This window comes from Juglans microcarpa x Juglans regia, chromosome 4D (genome assembly GCF_004785595.1).
Source record: "Juglans microcarpa x Juglans regia isolate MS1-56 chromosome 4D, Jm3101_v1.0, whole genome shotgun sequence".
Lineage (NCBI taxonomy): Eukaryota > Viridiplantae > Streptophyta > Magnoliopsida > Fagales > Juglandaceae > Juglans > Juglans microcarpa x Juglans regia.
The window spans coordinates 28784881-28807344 of NC_054600.1; the positions used below are offsets into that span (position 1 = coordinate 28784881).

General features: G+C 39.1%; 3 protein-coding genes across 5 annotated transcripts in view; 1 reads left to right on the forward strand and 2 right to left on the reverse strand.

Annotated features, from left to right (window-relative positions):
- On the reverse strand, window positions 1-5656 carry LOC121260366 (GATA transcription factor 25). Its single transcript, XM_041162210.1, has 7 exons — window positions 5072-5656; window positions 4627-4707; window positions 4405-4541; window positions 2377-2484; window positions 1689-1794; window positions 527-586; window positions 1-403 (listed from the first exon to the last, which is right to left on the reverse strand). Exons 1-7 carry the CDS (start codon window positions 5384-5386, stop codon window positions 296-298), a joined length of 915 nt encoding a protein of 304 aa, XP_041018144.1. The 5' UTR covers window positions 5387-5656; the 3' UTR covers window positions 1-295.
- Window positions 5657-6346: 690 nt separating this feature from the next.
- Window positions 6347-8482, forward strand: LOC121260365 (UDP-glycosyltransferase 91C1). Of its 2 annotated transcripts, XM_041162208.1 has the most exons (3): window positions 6347-6481; window positions 6532-8003; window positions 8375-8482. In XM_041162208.1, the coding sequence occupies exons 2-3, from the start codon at window positions 6583-6585 to the stop codon at window positions 8448-8450; spliced, it is 1497 nt and encodes a 498-aa protein (XP_041018142.1). In that variant the 5' UTR covers window positions 6347-6481; window positions 6532-6582; the 3' UTR covers window positions 8451-8482. The 2 variants fall into 2 exon arrangements, with proteins under 2 accessions (XP_041018142.1, XP_041018143.1); XM_041162209.1 differs by lacking the exon at window positions 8375-8482 and having other exon boundaries at window positions 6532-8090.
- Window positions 8483-9495: 1013 nt separating this feature from the next.
- Window positions 9496-22464, reverse strand: part of LOC121260612 (BEACH domain-containing protein B) — a 59590-nt gene continuing 46621 nt past the window's right edge. The window contains exons 37-41 of one of the 2 annotated variants that reach the window (XM_041162552.1): window positions 19536-19661; window positions 19072-19443; window positions 18730-18961; window positions 9873-10017; window positions 9496-9842 (exon numbers count right to left, since the gene is read on the reverse strand). In XM_041162552.1, coding sequence (XP_041018486.1) covers window positions 9974-10017; window positions 18730-18961; window positions 19072-19443; window positions 19536-19661 — 774 coding nt within the window. In that variant the 3' untranslated portion in view covers window positions 9496-9842; window positions 9873-9973. Of the gene's footprint in view, window positions 9843-9872; window positions 10018-11746; window positions 12516-18729; window positions 18962-19071; window positions 19444-19535; window positions 19662-22464 lie in introns of those variants that run through there. The other variant, XM_041162551.1, reaches the window with a different exon arrangement.

Here is a 22464-nt window from a genome sequence, read left to right on the forward strand (position 1 = left end):
TTTCATTGGAGCATATGCTGTGGCATGGAGCTATTAGCATTAAACGTATATTGTATACAAGATTACCAATATAGTCAATCTAAGCTTCATGATGATACAAGGGACGATGGATCCATTGGCAAAAATCTTTGCGTAGTTCCCATGATATAAAAAGATAAAACCACTTGTATTTGATGGAAGATGGCACTAATGCATCTGTACACCGGATGGACAAGACAAATGAAAGCATTACAAAACCTACTTGAACGATGCCAGAGGCAACTGTATCGCCTCTTTTGTAAAGATAACTTGCAACTCAGTGCTCAGCTATTAAAGCTGAGTTATCCCCATGAGAGAAAGTAACAAGATTGTTGTTTGTATGGATGGCAGTTCCGCAGTCTGAATTATTAGCTTCGCGTTCACCCTACTCAAGGAAAGATGCCAAAAAAGAAAGGATTCAGCTTTAATATTGCAGGGACAATGAAAGAATAATGTAAACAAAACAATACCTGGATCCTGATACGTATACACTTCATGAGAAGCATACCTGCTCAGCCAGGCTAACAGAATGATCCTGGGTTTTCTTAGAAAGATCCCTCAAAGCCCCCTGCAGAGTTCAGTTGTCAAAAATTAGGATAGTATTGAAAGATGAGAAGAAGATGCCTAGCAGATTTAGAAGTAATGCCCACAAATAATTGTCTCGAGTTAGGCCTTGAATGAAATGATTGGCTCAGCATATTACTGGGGAAAATTTGTCGGGAAGAATATTCAGCAGCAAGTATAATAAACAAGAGTAGACAGAATCTGTAATTACAAACTATACAAGTACGTAGAGAAAGCTCTAATATCACAATAAAAGTTCAGGTATACTCATCCAGTGATCCATGATGAGTATCACACAGACAAACAAGTGAAGACTGGAGGAATTATCCGATGCCCTTGTGAAGAAAAAGAACCCGTAGAAGATCCAGGGTGGACAAATGTCTTAGGAAAGAGATGTTGTTATATTCCTTCACGTTAACTATACTAAACACTAGTTCGGTTATTTTTATTAGAATGTCATCATGATGATGAGATTAAACTCTGAATGCATTCAAAGACATTCCCAGAGTGCAACCGTCACTTTATTGAGCTGATGAAAAATAAAAACCTGTTAAATGACATTATCTTACATCATATACAAGTAAGACAATACAATCAATTTCAGGCCTCGATATATGTTGGTAATTAATCCTAGACTATTTGTGTGTAAGTTGGGTGTGCAAATACAGAAAAGATTTCAAAGAAAACTGATAATAACTACCTTTCTGAACCGATAAAACAAAAGACATGAAGAAAATAAACGTTCTCACATATTTGTTACAACTATTAGTCCACTTTGCTTTTCTCGTTTGAACCCTATGATTCAATACTCCACAATCCACTTATCATATCTATCACCCTTTAATCTAAAATGCATAAAACACTAGCTGGCAAATGAATCAATGGCATGAACATTAGTTCAAAACTTGAAACTATATTGACATGGCAACTATGTAGGATGTGGTATATATATCATTGTACCACTGAAGCCAGGATAGACAATGTTTTCCAAAGAGAAGATCTCAAGCCTCATTGGGCATTATAAAATGCAACATTTTAATGTCTACCATAAAAAACACGGGCATTGAGGACAATAAAGCATTCAAATCATTCAAAATAATACGTACCCTGTTTGCCCAAAAAAGTCCGCAGGCATTGCAAAGAGACCTTGGACCAGATGGCCCGCGCCGCATCATTGGAGTGGACTTTGAACTTATGCCACAATGTGTACATCTAGACAAGTATGCAATACCAAGAGTCAAAAAAAGATGTAAACATGCACAAAAAATCTGATACAGTAAAATATAATTTAGGGCATGTTTGGACACTATGAGAACTCTCAAAAATTTCAAAACTTCTCATAATTTCATTCCCAAACATCACTCAAACCCAACACTTTCCAATTTCAGAATTTCAACTTTTTCATCTAATCATTACCTAATCATTATTCAAACACAAAAATCAATAAAACTTTTACAAACTTCAAAACAAAACACAAAAATCAATACAACTTTTACAAACATTAAAACAAAAATAATATTAAAAACTTATAGTCAAATAATTTTTTAACTTTATAATATTTTTATTCAACTTTTTCTCTCTATTTTTCCAAAACCCAATAAAACATCTTCACTCAAACAATTTCACTACTGTTCACAAAATTCTGAGATACTCCAAGTGTCCAAACATGCCCTTATTTTTTTTTATCAGTACATAAAAAATTTGATTGATAACAAACATGCCCTTATTTTCAAAAGATCAGAAAAAATCCAACAGTGTCTTGAAGGAGGTAACAATATTCAGGATTAAACTCACGAGGCTTCTTGTGGACTATCATCTTGCCCTGACTCCGGGACAGTACCCCAATTATAAGCTCCTTCCGACTTTTTAGAAGAAGTAAATTGACCCTTATTGCGCTGCATCCTGGTGCAGCATAACATATAAGAAACAGGAAAAAAAGAATGCCTGGTTACATACAAAGTGTCCAACAATTATAACCAGCAAAAGAATAATGCAAAACCACATCAATAAGTGGTGGGCAGAGGAAAAATAAAACAATCTTCCCCTATCATATTCTTTAACAAGATTTCATGTAGCATGTTCTGCCAAAGGCATACACTACAAAATTTAATAGGTTGTTTGCAAGAATGAGGATTTTTATTATGTTTGATAAGTCAAAATTATCCATAAGAGTGATGCTATAGCTTGCTACAGGAAGGCTGATCCTATTAGAAGATTGAAACAAGACTTACACACCCTGCACCAACCAAAAAACTTTATGGCCAAGGTAAAAAGCATTTGTGGTGGTTGTTTAGGTTCTCTTTTTGGCTAACTATTGTTATCCACTATCATCTATTCTTTTCAACTTATAATTGTGGGAGGGGGAGTTCCACTAAACCCAAGAATATAACAATATACGTTCTTGTAGGAATACAGTTCATACCACTGTAAAACTCAAGTTCAAGATTTGGGGTAGAAGATGGCTCCAAGGTTAGATTTTATTTGTGGTGTGGAAAAGGAAGCTTTCCCGAATGTGTGCATTGTCGCTCATCCTAAGAATGTATGGGGGACCATTTGGAGATATCTAATGATTTCCTCAGATGGAGTGTAAGCTTTCTCAGAATGGCTCATAGTAGGGAAGCAAGTGCCATCATTGCAATCTTTGATCTGTTGTATTCCACCCGGCTGAGAAGAGGAGGGGAATTCCAAGAGATGATTGTCCCAAGTTTGTTCCTTCTATAATGTCCTTATTTTTCATGATAACACTCTTTCCTAGGAAGATCATGTAGTGGACTAAGATCCCCCCAGTAGCTACCTTTCTTTGCTAGGACAGGCTCTCTTTAGGAGTGACTCTCACAACAAATAACTAAGGAAAATAAACATGGTGGTGTGATAACTTGGTGTTGCATGTATAAGGTTAGAAAGTTTGTTAATAATCTTTTACTCCATTATGAGATATACTAGTTGGTTTGGGGAATTACTTCTTCAGTCCGACTATTTGACTTGGGTAATGCCCAAAATAATAGTGGACCTTTTTGGTGCTTGGAGAGGATTAAAACAGAAGTGCACAAATTGCAGTAGTGTGGATTATGGTCCTCATGTGCCTCATATGGAGGGAAAAATGACAACAATTTTGAGAACAGAGAATGGATGTTGGAGGAGCTCAAAACTTTCCTATTCAATACTCTCTTCCTTTGGAAATTTCTATAGATTTCAATAGGCTCAACTTTCATAATGTTCTTGCATCTTTTTCTACTCCTAGATAGGTTTTTCTCTTGCATACGTCCTGTATACCTAGGTTGCCCCTTTTGTGCTTTCCAATAAAATTTATTGCTGAGTAACAAATTCAATTTACAGAGATGGTTTTCAATTTGACGAATCATTTAAGCTCCAGTAAATATAAGCTTTCCAAAACATGAGATATAAAGAAAGCACTTAATTCAATCAGTAAGGGCATCACTACGAAAGTTTTATATCCACATCAAATGTTCACTGTCCACCCAAGTCAAGTAGCATCCTTAGAAGGTTTAGACATCAGTTTGAATCAAAGTTCCATTAAAGAGAAGCATAAACTTTGATTTGAGCTCAACACGTTAAGAAATCAAGCTTTTCATACTAACTGTGCAGACGAAGTAACAAGCGCTTCATATCAAATGGCTGAAAATAATTAGAAACAACCAGAAAGCATCTCCTATTCCAAAGGCCAGCACCGATTTGGCAAGAACAGGATACATAAATAGCACCCCGTCAGTTATTTTTCCTTTTAGTTACAAATCATGTTTGATTCGTAGAGCTCAAATCTATTTGGACAAAAAAACTAGCGTGCACAACAATTCACCAAACCTGAGGGCAACCTCTTGACGAACACTATATCTAACTTTCTTATCAAAGCATCGCTCTTTTCTCTTCTGGCGGAACCTATTTAATGAGGCCACTCTGTGTGGTTGACTACACTTTACAGGATACTCCATAACACCACCCTGCAGAAAATGTAGCCCATAAAGAGAAGCACAGATAACATTATCAAATGTAAATGTCCATAAGATTCTTGGTTTGCAAAAGTACCCTCTGGTTCTGAGGCAACATCTCGGTTTGTGGTCCCGAAGATAGTTCACAGCCCCCGAGAAGTAGCAACACTGCTTGAACCTAACATTACGAACCAACAACACAACTTTATAATCAAATCTTTGAAAATATGTAGAACCCGAACCTCAATTCTCCGTTTGGTTGCCGAGAAGCTGTTGGAGAAACATAAGGTGAGACTTTGGTCGATTCGAGTCGCATGTTGCTTTGTTTTCACCAAATAAATGAATTTTAATCTTATCGAGCTCAATTGAGGAGAGATTTTACATATCTCAGGTCTCAAATAGAGACAAAAATATCGAAACTCTAAAATTTGAGTCTCTCCTGTTCCCACATTTTCTCGGCATCCAAACAGCACATCAAGAGAAAAACTACGAAACCCCAAACCAGATAATTCACCGTCAAAACAACAGGAGAAAAATTGCACCTTGTCAGGGGTAACAGAGTCGAACACATAGACTTGGCCTCGAAACGAGAGCGTGAGCTGGCTGGTATCTTCATGACGCTGAATCACCATCTCCGATGCTCCGCCACCACCGCCATGAACGTAAACAGCGTCAGCGGTGACGTCGTCGACGACACCACCAACAGCGCCGCCAGAGTCGTCGATCGAGTGGGCTTCGTAGCGAATGTGCGAGTTTTCAATGGACTCTGCGCCGGCGCCGGCTCCGGAAACGTCATCGTCGTCGGCTGACGCAGAGATCTGGTTGGGCATGTTCAGGGGCTGAGGGTGTCCGTACATTGGGGTCTGGGGAATTGGAGGAAGTGTGTATGGGGCATTACAGAGGTAAACGAGTGCAGTGGGGAAAACCCTAGCGCTAGGGTTGTGATGGGAAGATAAAGGAGAGAGTATATACCTGAATTAGAAACAGGGCGATTGTAGGTTTTGAAGAGTGTTGTGTTGTGTTGTGAGGGAGTTTTGAGTGAGAGAGAGAGAGAGAGAGAGAGAGAGAGAGGTGGGGCGGGGCGGTATGCAACGGGGAAAGGTGGCCCCGATTGGATTTGGATCCCTGCGTAATTCTCCCATGTAGAGAGAGTGGGAGGTTTTAATTTTTAATTGAAAATGCATTTATTATTAGATGATACGACGTTGTTAGTGATATTTGTGTTTTTTTAATAATTATTCTTATCTTAAATATTTTTATTTACTATTATATTAGATGATACGACGTATTTTAAATGACATATTAATAGAAAAATCATATTCAACAATCATATACTATACAATTGTTTTTTATTTTTTATCTTTTTATTTTTGTCTTCAACAGATGTTTAGTGTATGGCTGCTAAGTATAATTCTTTTATTAATCACTTCAGTGGTAATTATGTGACACATATGATGAGAAATTACATATATCATTATGTTTTTGTCTTTAAAAAACAATTAAGAAACGATTATTTGGTTAGTGGAGGGTTGACCACAATTAATGCTTATTTTGTAATTTCTCTAAAAACAGAAACAAATGCCCATCTAAAAATGAAAGAACAATGAAGTCTTATATTTTCTTTTAGTGTTAAAGTTGTCAACTTCGGTACCTATTAACACGAAGAAAAGACAAAACATATAGAAAAATGAAAGAACAATGAACTCTTATCTTCTCTTTTCATCGATCCAACTTCCAACGTCTATAAATCAAGAACAATGAACTCTTATCCTCTCACATCGTCTCTTTCCTTCGTTCCAACGCCTACAAATCTAGACGTCACGATTCTGCAATATAATAGTATTAAGCCCTTAGCCCTCTTTTTTTTTTTTTTTCTTTTTTGTCGTCCGGCTGCTTATTGTTGAACGTTGACCCTTACCAAGAAGAGTTTGCAATATAATAACATTAAACCCGGCTGCTAGTTCTGTCTACTCTTACCAAGAAATGCAGCATATACATGTATAGAAGATAGAGAAATCGTACTCCCTTCCCTGCCGCCGCTAAATTAATTTCCATGGAAAACGGTGAGATTTTGCATGTGGCAGTTTTCCCATGGCTAGCCGTTGGCCACCTCGTACCCTTCATGCGCATATCCAAGTACTTAGCCCAAAAGGGTCACAGAGTTTCCTTCATTTCCACCTCTCGGAACATTAGCAGGCTTCCCAAAATACCTCCGAGTCTTTCCTCCCTAATAAACCTCGTCAGCCTGCCTTTGCCCAAAGTCGATGGTTTACCCGACCGGGCCGAGTCCTCCGCGGACGTACCCCACAACAAACAGCAGTTGCTGAAAAGGGCTTTCGATTTACTGGATTCTCCATTGGCTACCTTCCTTGAAGCCTCGAGGCCCGATTGGATTATCTACGACTATACCTCTCACTGGCTTCCCCGACTTGCCGCCAAGTTCGGTGTCTCACGCGCCTACTTCAGCCTCTTCACCGCTGCGTGTCTATCTTTTATAGGCCCACCCGAGGTGCTTATCGACGCCGATCCTAGATCGACTGCCGAGGATTTCTCGGTAGTCCCGAAATGGATACCGTTTCCCTCCAACGTGGTGTATCGGGTACACGAGATATCAAAGAACGTGGATGGCTCTAGCGGGAACGAGTCCGGCACATCAGATGGCATCCGCTTTGGCATTGCGGCTGCGGAGAGTGATGTCGTGGCTATTAGGACTAGTGCCGAACTCGAACCGGAATGGTTGAATTTGCTTGCTGAGCTTTACCGGAAACCTTTGCTTCCGATTGGGTTTTTGCCTCCGGTTATGGAGGATGAAGAGGAGGAGAACGATGCGAGATGGGTCTATATCGAAGAGTGGTTGGACAAACAGAGAGTTAACTCAGTCGTTTACGTTGCACTGGGGACCGAGGCAACTCTGAGTCCGCAAGAACTGAACGAGTTGGCTCTTGGGTTGGAGCAGTCCGGTTTACCATTCTTTTGGGTGCTGAGGAAGGCGTTGGCTCAAAACGAGTTACCAGCTGGGTTCGAGGAGCGAGTTAGGGACCAAGGAATTGTTCGCGTCGGGTGGGTCCCGCAGGTGAAGATATTGAGCCACGAGTCGGTCGGGGGCTTCTTGACTCACTGTGGTTGGAACTCGGTCGTAGAGGGGCTTGGGTTTGGCCGAGTTCTGATTCTATTACCCGTGTTAAATGACCAAGGACTCAATGCTAGGTTGTTGCAGGGGAAGAAACTTGGGGTGGAGATTAACAGAGATGAGCGAGACGGATCATTTACTCGTGAGTCAGTAGCACAGTCAGTGAGGTTGGCAATGGTGTACGAAGCGGGCGAGTACTTGAGGGACAGGGCAAAGGAAATGAAGGGTTTGTTTGGGGATAGGGATAGGAATGATCATCTTGTGGACGGCTTTATTCGTTTCCTTGAAGAGAATAGGTTGTCAAACACAGTGGCAGACATATCGACAAGCTGCCGGAAGATGCAGTAAAGTCAAACTCGGTATTAAAACTCAATATTTGATTTGAGATTTATTATCACGAAGAATAAAGGCCCGAAACCCGTCCACAAGTATTCTTATTATTCGTTTGAATAGTGATATGAGATGAGATTAAATAATTTTAGGTAAGTTAAATAAAATATTATTAGAATATTATTTTTTAATATTATCATTATTTTAAAATTTAAAAAAATTAAATTATTTATTATATTTTATATAAGAATTTAAAATAATTATAATGATGAAATGAAATGACATGAATTTAGAGTGTTTTTATATCCAAACAAGGCCTTAGTAACTCAGTCATGATTTAAGTTCTTTGAAGTTGAAGATTGAACCAAATCGTGTCACATTTTAGTTGGCATTTAGACAGACATCCATTTGGGAGCAAGGCAAGAAGAGGGGGCATAATATGTTATGTTATTTGGCTATGACCATCGGGTTGGTTATATGTTATTTTCGGAACTTTATACATAAGCTACCGTATTACTCCACACCTAACACTTATTATTATTATTTTTTTTAAATTTTATATCTGACCATCGCCATCACCTTAAACTTCTCTCTCTTCGACCTCTCTCTCTCTCTCTTCTTAAGCTCTTCTCGGCCTCTCTTCTCAAGTTTTTTTTATTTTTTATTTTTTTATCGTGTTAAAGGAAAGAGAAGAAAAAAAATAAAAAACAAAACCCACACATCATGACCTGATGTGTGGGATCAACAACAGTTGCTGATCCATAGAGTTTTTCTATGTTAAAATGAGCAAATGGGCCCATTCGCTATCACCACCAACCACCCTACACCCGAACACAATTCCATCTTTCTTGGAAGGAACTAGAGGCCAAAATTATGGTTTTGCATTTCCTATCAAATGGCTAATAGTTAGTTAGCACAATGTTGGTTATTTCTTTAGTATGTCTCTTTCGTTGGACTTGGGTTGGTTTTCTAGACCACATATTACATTACATAATATACGAGTTTGCACATATATAAATAGACAGAAATGTATCAAGTGACAAACGGGCCAATGCCAATGACACTTGCCAGAAACTTATGGGCACAAAAATGAAAAACCTCCACTCCCTCTTTCGAAAATTCGAAAAAAGAGGAAAATTTTCCGAATAGAACATAAGTAATGGACTCTAAAACCAGTCCATTTCTTGGGTTTCCCAGGCGTTGTTCATCTGAAGTTGCAGAAAAATCACATGCGAGAGACTTTGACTATGCTGCTACCAGCCTTTTCACTGAAAGGAACGATGTTCCACGAATTATAAGCAGTTGGACCAGTTTCAAGAAAAGAGAATAACAATGTTAATTAAACCCTATAGCTAAGCGCCTCTAACAAGTACAACTGAAATATAAAACTGAAAATTTGGATACTTTGAGCTGATGCTGTAGACAATAAGCAATGTCAACCACAAAATTCTAACTGGAAAAGGGAAAGGGGAGATCGTATTTGCGTTTCAAGAATGCATCAAACCCTTACTCGTATATCTTTTTCTCTTCTTTTGGATAAGTCATTGGAGGCATCTATACAATGTTTTCGAGGGTTACAATTGCTTTTTGAAAAGAAGAAAAAAGAGCTGAAATGCTGCTATTCCTAATACACAATATTTATGTATTCTGAACTATACATTTAATGTTCACAAATGTGTTTAACACCCCTAATTCCTGACTGCCCTGTTTTGGAGATGGAGATGAAACAATGAATTGAGTTTGTAATCCTACATTTCATGGCATCATGGAAACAGTTCTTCTGAGAAATCGGAAAGTTCTGTAGACGTCACAGTCTAAAGAAATAAGTCAACTTCCAAACTGCTCCAAGCAATGTTGATGGAATTGTGTACATCCTTAGCAATGTTGATGGAATTGTGTACATCCTTTCACTGTCTTCACACCCAACAGTTCAGAAAGATCTTTCCAATCGGATAAAGTTTTAAAGGGTCTGAGCCCTCAACATTTAATGGATACGGCTTGACATTTTGCAATATTTAGCAGATGCCCCTGTAAGAGAAAGGGAAAAAATTTATTAATATCAATAGGCGTAGCCAAGTACACTGGATGTATACAAGAGAAAAACATCATTGTTAACTTCATTCAAAGACAAAATCAGCAAGCAAAGCAAACATCATTGTTAACAAATTATTATAATGAAATTCACAAAGGACGGAAAGGAATCAATGAACTCAGACACGCTTACATTAAAATATAAAATCATGAGAATGTCCAACAAAAACGCTAACAGTTTAGCTAAGTTTTTATGTTCCTTCAACAATGTATCCCACAGATTGCTTATAAGACATGTTAAGGGGAAAATGGCTGAGAGTATCAATTCTTAGACAATTTTTTTAGTAACAATTTTTAGCACCTCTCAATATCAGGCATTTAATTAAGTACCTTTAATCAGGATTCAGAACTTGATTTGCATTCTTGGAAGATTATATCTCAAATACATCGTGATCACACGTGCATGCACCTTTCTTCAATAGCTTTACAAGCAACACATAAATTATGGTCAAAGCAACATTTCAATTATATACAGTAGAAAGATTAACCAGTCCTGATTATTATGAAACCATACAAGTTATTCTACCTTAAAACTGTATACTAATGCACCCTAAATTTATTTTGTTCCATTCATATCGTACTCTATCCCATGAACCACTACGCCTTGTAATTATAAAAATCTTGTAAATTTCTTAAGAGGTTAATTAACACGATCAACATCCCATGTGTGAGAGAGGTATAGGTATGATGAGTCTCTTCCAGATGCCAATAATCCTTTCTCATGGAGTGCATGATACTCTAGTCAAGACATGCTGCTGGATTAGACATACGATTTCAATGTAATATAAAAAAACAAAAGAAAACATATAAGCATGCCCTTGAAATGATATCGCCCCAAGAATATAGCATATGCTAACAGAGGTATAGGTGGAAACAAGAGAATGAAGAACATCATATGAAGTCCAAGGAGAACAATGAAAGCATAAACTGAATAAAAAGGAGTCTTCCAATGATGTGAGACCACCTCTTTGTGGAAGAGGATTTTTCAAGCTATTCGGTCATGAATGCAAAACGTGATGAAGACATATCTCATTGGAAATAATAAAAATGCAACGAAATATCTCATTGTGAGAGGGGGCAGAGGCCTCTGGTGTGGCCACCTCACTTTGGGTTGGCTTATCAAGGTGGATTTCCTGCAAAGGGCATCCACCTCCTTTAGCAATGGCGACTGGTCACCATGTGAGGGGGCAGAGGCCACCCTACCATCAGTGTGGGTGGAGATCTGCAGAAGGCACTCCTGCCCTTCTACGTTTTTTGACTTTTTAGTTTCTATTTAATTTTTTAATAATTTTTATCTTATACTTTAATTTTTTAATCTTCTTATTCTTTGATGTGAGAATATTACACGTGGAGTTGATGTGGGATGATTGAGAACACTGTCGCAATTATTGCTTGATGAGATTTGGATGGAAGAACCGTTTGAATCAAATTGCAAAACCCAGGTACCCAAAAGCGACATTCTTAAAACTGAGTGATCTTTTTGAAAATAGTTTAAAACCTTTTCTTTCTAGGTGAAAAAAAGGTTTTGCACTTTTAAAGAAAGATTAGTGTAAAACCTAGGGACCAAAGGTTAAGTTAACCCATTACAAGTCCAAAAAGAGTTAATTTATTCAATGTTAATGACTGCAGTAACTAACCAAAAAGAAGGTTAATGACAGCAGTTTACCTGCAACAGCATCACAGATCAGCCCCAGCTACTAAGACTCCCTGACTTCTCTGTCTTCAGCTGTTGATCTGTCCCATTACAGAAGCTTTAGATTTTACATTTCGAGGATGGCTAGCTTTGCGAAGTTGAGGGTTTTCAATAGAATACACAAGAAGGCTTCCATCTTTTGTCCCCGCTAAGAAGCATTCTTCTGGGGTGACGGTTAAAGATGTTATTATCTTTCCAACTCCATTATACCGTTTGATAATCTCAAGTGAGTTCATAGAGCGTACAACTATCTGCCCTTGGTCACCTGCACAAACCAAGAACTCACCGCAACCACTCAGTTCTACACAATTGAGGCGTCCATTGGAATCGGATGCAGCCAGATGTTTTCCATTAATAGAATAAAGGTGCAAACTGAGATCATCATCAGCATAAAACACAATTCGCCCATGCCGAGAGGCAACAAGCTTTGACAAGGCACTGCCAGAAGGATGGCGTAGGGATCTTACATATCTTCCCTCCCTAAGGGTATGAAAAACACAAGTTCCATCTTTTGACCCACTGATAACTATATCAAGCTCCACACTAACATATAAGCATGTAATTACATCATCGTGACCACAAAGAATATGGAAGGGAGTTTCAACAATAACATAGTCTTTACGAGGTAGCTCTGTATGTGAGTTACGCACTCTCTTTTCTGGGGTTCTACCACGGAAAACTTCCCACACCATGACTGTAGTGTCATAACTTCCAGTTGCAAGGATGCTCCCATCAGATGTCACTGCAGAATTATAATTCACCTTCAGTGGTTTCTATAGTAAACAATGAGCTAAAATAACAAAACACTACGCAGAAAGAAAAAAAAAAATACGCAATGTATTTTGGATGGAAACAAGATCATGCATTACAATGCAGGAGCACATCACTCGCAAGTGTTGACAGTTCTGCATCTCCAGTTTCACCAACAATATATATGCCATGAGAGAGACAGAAAATCACGATGGTCATTTCAAGCAAGTGTAGCCTTGTGAATGAGATTAAGAGATTGTTGATTCTTCTTCTAACTCCACTCTTAGTTCATACACCTCCATCATGTCATAACTGTGATGTTAAGCACAAGGCCATGCCTTGTAACACAGAGTAAGTGATAATCTTTTCCTCCTGGCTTAGAATATAGGTTTATATATATATATATATATATATAGGAGAAGAGGTTGCTAACATGCATCCACATGAAGCATACACAGCGGTAACAGCAAATGAAGAATCCAATGAGAAAACGACAATTGTATTTCCCAAAACTCATTACATATAAACTTCAAGCTCTTGATATTTCAACAGGGAACTTCCTTAGAATCTTCACAGAAAAAGTTCTCTCTCCACACAAACAAAGTTTTCTGTACAACCAAAAACTCCGATGAGGCTTGGTGAGATTAAGCGGTGAGATCACGGCTGAGTAGTGAGTTGTAGGGGTCGCGGAGTAGGATGGGGTTTAGAAGAAATTTAGATATAAAATCGAAAACATTCAGTTTGAGGAAGGAAGGAAGCTCCTTGCTCATTACAGAAAGTAGCTGGAAGATAGTTAAGGAAGTGAAACTTGGGATGGTTTCGGTGCAATGGTTTGCTAAAGCATTAGAGTGTTTGAAGGGGGGGGGGAGGGGAAGAAGGATTTGTATACCACATCAAGGGAGGGCGCCGGAAGTTTCATTGCACAGAGGTGTTCAAATGTCAATGGCCGTTTCATGGTGTTAGTAGAATACGGTGGGTGTGGAAGGCGAAATTTTATCTTTGTATAGGAAGACATGGAGGGGACGGGATGGAGAAGGATGGCAGATGCATTGAGGGAGGCCATTTCGGGGGAGGGGATCATGTTTCGTAACTTGGGTGAAGTATCATAAAAACTGTCGGGGATGGGAAGTCAAACACAAAGTCGGTCATATAAGGAGGCCCTAGTGCAGACGATGAAGCCGATGCAGTCCCGAGTGCAATATTCACGTGGAGGGGCCGATGGTGGTAGAACTCAACAGCAAACCACAGTGAGATGCCCATAAGGTCAGGGAACGGAAATGGCCCGACACACTACGGGTTCAGACTGGGTGCACTGGAAGGGAGGCGGTGGTAGGCCCGTTGTCGCTCAAGCAGATGATGGCGCGTGCACAGTACTCTAAAGGGCATGCAATTCCAACTAACAAATTTGCAAGGGAAAGTGGCAGCTCTAATACACTGTGTTGAGGAGGATGATGCTACGGGCTTGGGCTTTGCACCTAGGAATGATATCAAGCCTAACAAACATATGGGTGTAGATAAGAAAGCTGGGCTCCAACCTGTGGGGAGTAATAAGCAACCAAGGGACCTGGCAAGGTCTGATGGGCCTCGGGTAGCAGGTTCGTCCACAGTGGGTGTTCAGCTCGTGTGGAGAGTGAGAGGTGGGGACGTGGCTGGGCCTTCTACCGGCGAGAGGCTCCTAACCTTGCTAGCAAAGGTCCCGACAGACAAGACCATAGCCACAAAATCATCGACGGTGGCTCAGACGACAGACTTGATAGAGAGAGAGGTGTTGGCGGAAGAGCCCGAAATGGATATCGTTGATGTTGCACCGTCGGATGTTGGATCCCAGACCCAACCAGGCCAGACAAGGCTGATAGATAGCAAGGGCGAGTCTCCTCTCGAGACCCAGGTGGTTTCCTCACTGGTGAAAGTGTTGCAGCATCTGGAAGTGGCCCGTACGTTGTTTATGAAGCAGAGAACACATATGAGGTTTCGGAGGGGCTTTCTCAGATGTTAGTGCCTATAATGGATTCCTCTGAGTGGGGTGGTAGGTCCAATTGTGTTGAGAAAGAAATGGGGGTGCCGTTGTAGTCACAGTGGACACCCAGGGATGTGATAGACATGGTAGGGGAGCCAGTACCCCTGAGCTGCTTTCTGCCAGGTTAGTATAGTGTCTCTGATTGGCTTTTACGCAAGGCAAAGGAAATACAACATTGTGTGGGAATTGAATGCGAGGGCTTTGAAGAACAATTCATGGCTTTGTTCACAGCCATTGAAGATGGGCATGTTCAGCAAAAGAAATCAGGTTCTAAAAAACAGAGGGAGCTCAAGAGACTCGCTTGGTCTCTAAATTATGAAAGCAGCTCAAGTAGAGAAAGAACCAAAGGGAAGGGGATAGCATCGTCTTTATGAAGCCCAAAATTATTTCTTGGAATGTCCGAGGGCTCAACGAGGCTAATAAGCGTCTTCGGGTGAAAAGCTTACTTCGTGACTGGAAGGCAAACATTGTGTGTTTACAAGAGACTAAGCAGAAACTTATTACAAGAAAAATTGTTCGAAGTTTTTGGACTTTTACCTATGTGGATTGGGCTTACTTAGCATCTAATTGGGCTTCAGTAGGTATATTAATTATGTGGGATAAAAGAGTGGTAGAGAAAATAGAGGAATTCATTGGGTAGTACTCAGTGACTTGTTACTTCAAGAATGTGGAAGATAATTTTTTGTGGGCGTTCACTGGCATCTATGGGCTGAACCTAGACAGCAATAGAAGACTTCTATTGGAGGAAATAACAGTGATTTTAATGTTATAAGCTTCCCAAGCGAACGATCAGGAGAAAGTAGGATGCAACTTGCAATGATGGAATTTTCGGAGTGTATTTTCGACTTGGGATTGGTGAATCTTCCTCTCATTGGCAGAGCATTTACGTGGTCAAATGACCATATGAGGTCTAGATTGGACAGATTTTTAGTCTCGTCGGAGTGGGAAAGCCACTATCCGGATCTATGCCAAAAGAGGCTTCCTCGCATTTGTTCAGATCACTTTCCTATCTTGTTAGATTGTGGTGGGATTCAATGAGGGCGTCAGTATTTTAAATTCGAAAATATGTGGCTGAAAACTGAAGGCTTTGTGGACAGGGTTAGGCAATGGTGGTTCTCATATCAGATACATGGCACTCCTAGTTTCATTTTGGCAGGTAAACTGAAAGTATTGAAACAAGATTTAAAGCTTTAGAACATTCAGTCCTTTGGTGATATAGGTGTCTGGAAGAAGTCTATGTTGGGAGAGATACAAGAATTAGAAAGGATACAAGAGGGTTGGGTCCTTTCCTTGGAAGAGTTATCTCAGAAGGCAGAATTAGTGTCAGAATTAGAGAGGGTTATATTATTGGAGGAGATCTCTTGGCACAAAAAATTTAGAGCATTGTGGTTGAAAGAAGGCGATCGAAGCACGAAGTTCTTCTATAGAGTGGCCAACTCTCATAGGAGAATTAATACCATTGAAATGCTGAATATAGACGGCGTGGCTAGTACAGAGACTCCTGTGATTCAAAAGCATGTTGCTGATTTTTTTGAATACTTAATTACTGAACAGGTGGGATGGCGGCCAAAGCTTGATGGACTAGCCTTTGAGTCCATTGAGCCACATAGTGTTTCGTGGTTGGAGAGACCCTTTGAGGAGGTGGAGGTTCATGGGGCGGTGAGAAAATGGTTAAAGATAAAGCACTTGGTCTTGATGGTTTCTCTACGGGATTCTTCCAAACATGTTGGGATGTGGTGAATGAGGATTTAATGAAGGTGTTTCAAGAATTTTTTTCTGTTGGGAAAGTTGAAAAAAACCTAAATGCCACTTTTATAAGTTTTATTGCACTTATTCTTAAGAAGCTTGGGGCAACGGAAGTGAAAGATTATCGACCTATTAGCCTTGTAAATGGGGTGTACAAAATCATATCCAAGGTGCTTGCAAATCGTCTAGAGCAGGTGTTGGGAAAGATTATTTTGAAACACCAAAACGCTTTTGTAAAGGGTAGGTAAATTCTAGATTCAGTTCTCATTGCCAATGAATGCCTCGATAGTCGAATAAAATCCGGCAATAAGGGGATCATATGTAAATTGGATATGGAGAAAGTTTTATTGCTTGGGAGATATGGTTTTAGGGAGATATGGTGTACGTGGATCAGATGGTGTATCTCAACAACGAAGTTTTCAATGTTAGTAAATGGCAGCCCAGTTGGCTTCTTTTGTCTCCACTTTTATTTGTCATAGTTATGGAGGCGCTTAGCAGAATGATATCGGCTTTGGTTAACAGTGGTTTTGTGATTGGTTTCTTGGTTGGTGACCCTAATAGGGGTACTCTTAACATTTCTCACCTATGGTTTGCAAATGATGCATTGATTTTTTGTGGGGCAGAACAAAACCAGATGCGGGCATTGAGGGCTCTCTTATTTTGTTTTGGAGCAACATCTAGTCTGAAAGTGAACTTCGACAAATCAGAGTTGGTGCCAGTTGGTAATGTTTGCAATATCCGACAGCTGGCTAACATTCTTGGATGCAAGGTTTCCTCTCTTCCCATGAATTACCTTGGTCTTCCCTTGGGGGCAGCATCACGGGCTAAATCGATTTGGGATACATTGATTGAGAAGATTGAACGTAGATTAGCTGGTTGGAAGAGATTGTACTTGTCGAAAGGTGGTCAAATCATCTTAATCAAAAACACTTTGTCCAGTTTACAAACGTACTTTCTATCTCTATTCCCCATTCCAATAAGTGTGGCGACTCGGATTAAAAAATTGCATCGTGATTTCCTTTGCTGTGGTGTGAGGGATGAATTCAAATTCCACCTGGTCAAGTAGGATAAGGTATGCTCTCCAATTTCTTTTGGTGGGTTGGGAATTAGAAATATGAGGATCTTTAATAGGGCTTTACTTGGGAAATGGTTGGGGAGATACACTATGGAACCGGAAACTCTATGGAAGTCGGTGATAGACCTTAATATGGAGGTGTGTAGGGGGTTTGGAGCACTAGAGAGGTGAGTGGGGCTTATGGAGTGGGAGTTTGGAAGCATATTAGACGAGGGTGGGGGGTTTACTCGTCACACTAGACTTATGTTGGGAGATAGTTCTAGAATTAAATTCTGGAGTGACCTATGATGTGGGGATAACACCTCTAAGGATTTATTCCCTTCAATTTTCAGGATTGCTAGTGAAAAAGAAGCTTCAGTGGCTGATGTTATGGTGCCATCTGGGGATTAAGTCCAATGGAATGTGAACTTTAGTAGGGCAGCCCAAGATTGGGAAATTGGTAGCTTTGAGGATTTGTTTCATCTTTTATACTCCATGAGACCGACCATTCAAGGAATTGACAGGTTGTGGTGGATACCAACAGGTAAAGGCATGTTCTCGATTCATTCTTTTTATCCATGGAAGAAGATTTGGAGAAATAGGATGCCTCCTAAAGCAGCATTTTTTGTTTGGTCAGCTTCCTTGGGTAAGATTTTGACAATGGACAACTTATAGAAATGGGGAGTGATCATAGTAGACTGGTGCTGCATGTGTAAGAAAAGTGGTGAGACTGTGGATCGTCTTCTACTGCATTGCGAGATTGCTAGAGAGATATGGGATGCTTTGTTCTGTAGGTTAGAGCCAGCTTGGGTAATGCCTGCCACAGTGGTTGAGTTCTTGGCCAACTGGACAAATCTAAGAGGAGCCCTCCAAATGACAGCTGTGGAAAATGATGCCTATTTGCATCTTGTGGTGCCTATGGAAGGAGTGAAATGACCGGACGTTTGAAGACAAAGAACGCTCTATAGAGGAAATTAGATCACTTTTTGTTAGGTAGATTTTAATGGCCTTGGCATTCATGACTTTCTTGTTTCTTTTTCTTCTTCCTAGATAGGCATTCGTGTATACCTTCTTGTGTACTTGGGCTAAGCCTATTATTATTAATATAATCGTTTACTTATAAAAAAATCAACAGATCCAATAGGATGAACATTTTGGTTTTGCTGTTAAGATGGGATTAATTTGATGTTTAAAAAGACCATAAAGTAATCTCCTTTATAAGAGAATATTTTACCTCAGGATACTGGGCAAGAGTGCAAACGAAAAGTTGGGATTTTACTGAGGACAAGATATGTTAACACAATTCTATCTAATCACTGTGAATGCTACTAGCATAGATAAGGGAGTAGTTATCAATGAGTTAAACTATCTTTGACCTATGAAAGATACCTGCAACACAGCTGACCACATCCTTGTGTTGTCGGATGCTCTGCACCATTCTGCCATCATTTAAGGATATAACCTGAAAGCTATTTTCCCAATTACCACTAGAGATCAAAAAATTCTCTGATGGAGTCTGCAATGTTGCAAAGCATTGCGCTCCAAGTTCAAAATTCTCAGCCAAAGGACTCCCGATTTTGCGAGGATAAAGAATATCAGAACCAATTCCAAAGAAAGGGTCCTGCAATAGTTTGACGATTTGTTTTAATATTAAGACATAAAATCATAAACTTGAATTCGTACAAAAAGTGTACAAAAGCCAGAGATCTCAATAAATAACAGAAACCCAACCTGAGATGCAGAAAAGGTAAAATTTCCCCCAGTTTGCAGTTGGGTTGTCAACCACATCTTAACTGACAAGGTAAGTCCCTGGCTCACAAGGACAATGTTTGAGTCCAATACCCCAACATGAAGTACAGAAGATGGTGGATAACTTGTACCACAAACAACGGAAGTCAAACTGATAGAATCAGGTGCAAAGTACAAAGGATGAGCAATTGGAATTGGAGGTCCTCTTCTAGGATGCTTTTTACGGAAAATCTGGATTGGAGTCTGGCCAAAATTTGCAATTTGGTCTTCAATTGCTGCTCTTTGAAAATCATCTTCCATGGTGTCCAGATCAACAGCACCTTCGTAAGTCAGGTAGTAAAAGATATTTGCTGCCTGTAATTTAATGTTATTTGTCAAGAAAAGGAATCCTGAAAAGATGCATAGTGTTTTAATGGATTAAACAGGTTTCCAATATTAGATAATACCTCCACTGCTGGTTTTCCCCGCTGCTTATAACCAAACACCAAATCTATCCAGTGGTGGAGATTTGAACTAACATATTCACTTTCAAGGGCCTCTCGATTTCTATTAATAAATTCTTCAGGCAAGCCCTGTGCAAATAATATGGAACTAAGCTTCTCATTTTAGAAGGAAAGCTAGAACTAGACAGTTAAACCCCAAAACAAATTCAATTAACATGGTGTAGGGAATAATAATTATATTGATTTCATGAACACAAATAATGATGATGATGATGATAACAATAATAATAATATGAATTTTACGTGCTTAGTTATTTTCTACTTAAAAATAATAATTATTCTGCTTGCTTAAAAATGTTGCATCCTAATGTTCAAGGTGTGTCGAATATTTGCACAGAAGTGTCACAACTATTATTGGATAGGTTTCAGTAGTCCAATTTTATTCTTCAGATTTGCAGTTTATAAATCAAATGTTGGATATGAAGGGAGTGTCTGAAAAGACTGGTATCCAAAATGGATCCAGTCCCCTAGTAAAAGAATCTATGCTACTAAGCCATCTCTGGTGATAGCTCAACAGCTTGAAGTGCTTTTCTTGTGTATTATTGCTAAATACATAGTCTGTGAGACGATCTATTCTGCAGAGTTTTTTTTATTTTTTTTATTTTTCCTTTTGATAACTAAGATAAAGTTTTATTAAAACAAGTAAACAGGCATTGCCCAAGTACACAGGTAGTATACAGAAGAGAACACCTATTATAAGTTAGGAGCAAGAAGATGATACAAGAAAGTCTTGAAGACTAGATCCATTGAGTATAATTGACAGAAGCCCAAAGAATAAGGTGTGAAAAAAGAAACTTCTAAGCTCAGCAAAAGAGCACGCGCTATAACTTACATGCTACAGTAATCCATAACTTGAATGTTATATGCTAAAGATTCAGGGAGAAAAAAAAATCCTCTCTTAACTTCTTGATGTGGGGAAGATTTGAAGATGCTTAATTTTATACAATTGATTAAGTAGTGGAAATCCTTCCTATGTACTTGGGTTATGCCTTTTTACTGTCTTAATAAAATTTTCTTATCTATAAAAAAAAGTAGTGGAAAAGGATTTAAAACATGCATTTTTAGGGTTTGGAAGTTGAGAAGAGTTTAGGGTTTATAAGTTGTTTACAGGTTAGGGAAGATAGGAGTAGAAGGCCACGAGAGTGGTTCTTGAAAGATTGGATTTTCCCTTGATCCTTCTCAGGGTTATTTTGGTCAGTAAGCAGGATTTTCTGGCAGCAGCTGATTAAGGAATCTTTTCATGTGACGGCCGTTTCAATTTCTTCTTTTACAAAGCTTGTATTCTACGATAGTCCATTCCTAATGGCAAATTCATATTCAATCAGGTCTTGAAGAGTTCAATGGACTGCTAACGGCATTTTCATTACAGAGACCTAAGCTCATGCTGTATTGCTAAGATTGGAAAGTTCTAATTTTTTTTATTATTTATTTTAATTTGTTTTACATTGGTGCCTTCTTTTGTTCTAAAGGTAAATACAAAAACATATTCTAGAACTTTGTTGCAATAACCTAAGATGCTGTTAAATGCTGATATACCATTTCATGAGATAATAATCTTCCCCACTGGATTATAAAACTCAGCTATTTTAATTAAGCAATTTGTTTTTATTTTTTGTAAGTAAATAAGTGATTTGTTAAAATATGTTTAGCCTTTAATACCATGATTCATATACCTACAACAATCAAGGCTAAAAAAGTACTTGGTCAGAATGAATACAATGAAAAGTTTAGCAATGAGTTAAGTAAGCATATTCAAACACAACAAACAAAACTAAGGGTACAATATTTAGTGTGAATTGAATTTTCATACACCTTATATCATTTTCAATTTCCCTTCAAGACATAAAAATTGAAAATCAACTCCAATACTATGCGATCAGTAACGATGTTTCCCCACTGTTAAAAATTCTTAGTTTCCATCATAGTTTAAGGTATGAGAACCAAACTTTTAAAATCTGTTCCATTCCGGCCAGAACGGCCGGAATTTTCCGTGCCAGAATAGTAACCGGCATGGGGTAGGGTACTTTTTCGTCCTGGCTCAAATTCCGGCTGGTTTCAGTCCATTCCGGCCGGATGATAATTTTGGACCGAAATTTAGCTAAATGGCATTTTTGTAAATAACTTTAAAATAGAGGGACAGAACGGTAATTTTCTGCCCTGGTTGATTTCTCTCATCTTCTCCCCCTTTCCCTTGAGAAATCAGATCTCAAATCCCTAACCTAATTACTTTTCTCTCCATCTATCTCCACTCTAGTCACCAGCTACACTCCAGTGAACGGAACCCGCCAAAATCAACAGCATTGCAGCTCAAGCTTGCCAAGTCCTGAAGTCATCACAGACTCGCAGCCTCTGTCGAAGCTCAGTCCCGTGTGTTGCTTAACCCACCCCCCCCACCCCCCCGGTCGCAGCTTTTTCACTTCCTCCGCCACACCTCGAAGTCCACCTCCACACTCCACCGCCCACTCCACACTGCAGCTATTAAGTTATTAACCGTAACTTTATAGATCGGAAATCCCCCTTTGAATATGTAATAATCGAAACCACTGTGATAGTTTCTTAAACCCTAAATTATTGATCTGGTAAATTCAATATTTTGTCAGATGAAGGGCAGGTTTCATTACAATTTGGTGACAGATTATCACGATCGATTCATCTAATTCCCTATATATATATATATATATACGATCGAACTTCTTAAAGGAATGTTGTGCACAATATCTGTCCTTTTTGCATATTTTACGTTTGATGTGCATGCTATTATGGTTTTGTAAATTTGTAATTGATAGGGAACCCAGAGTCCCTTGATAATTCCTGAGATTAGAATGCCATTGATCGATTCTCCCCTGAATCAATATCACTAACAAGTATTCTA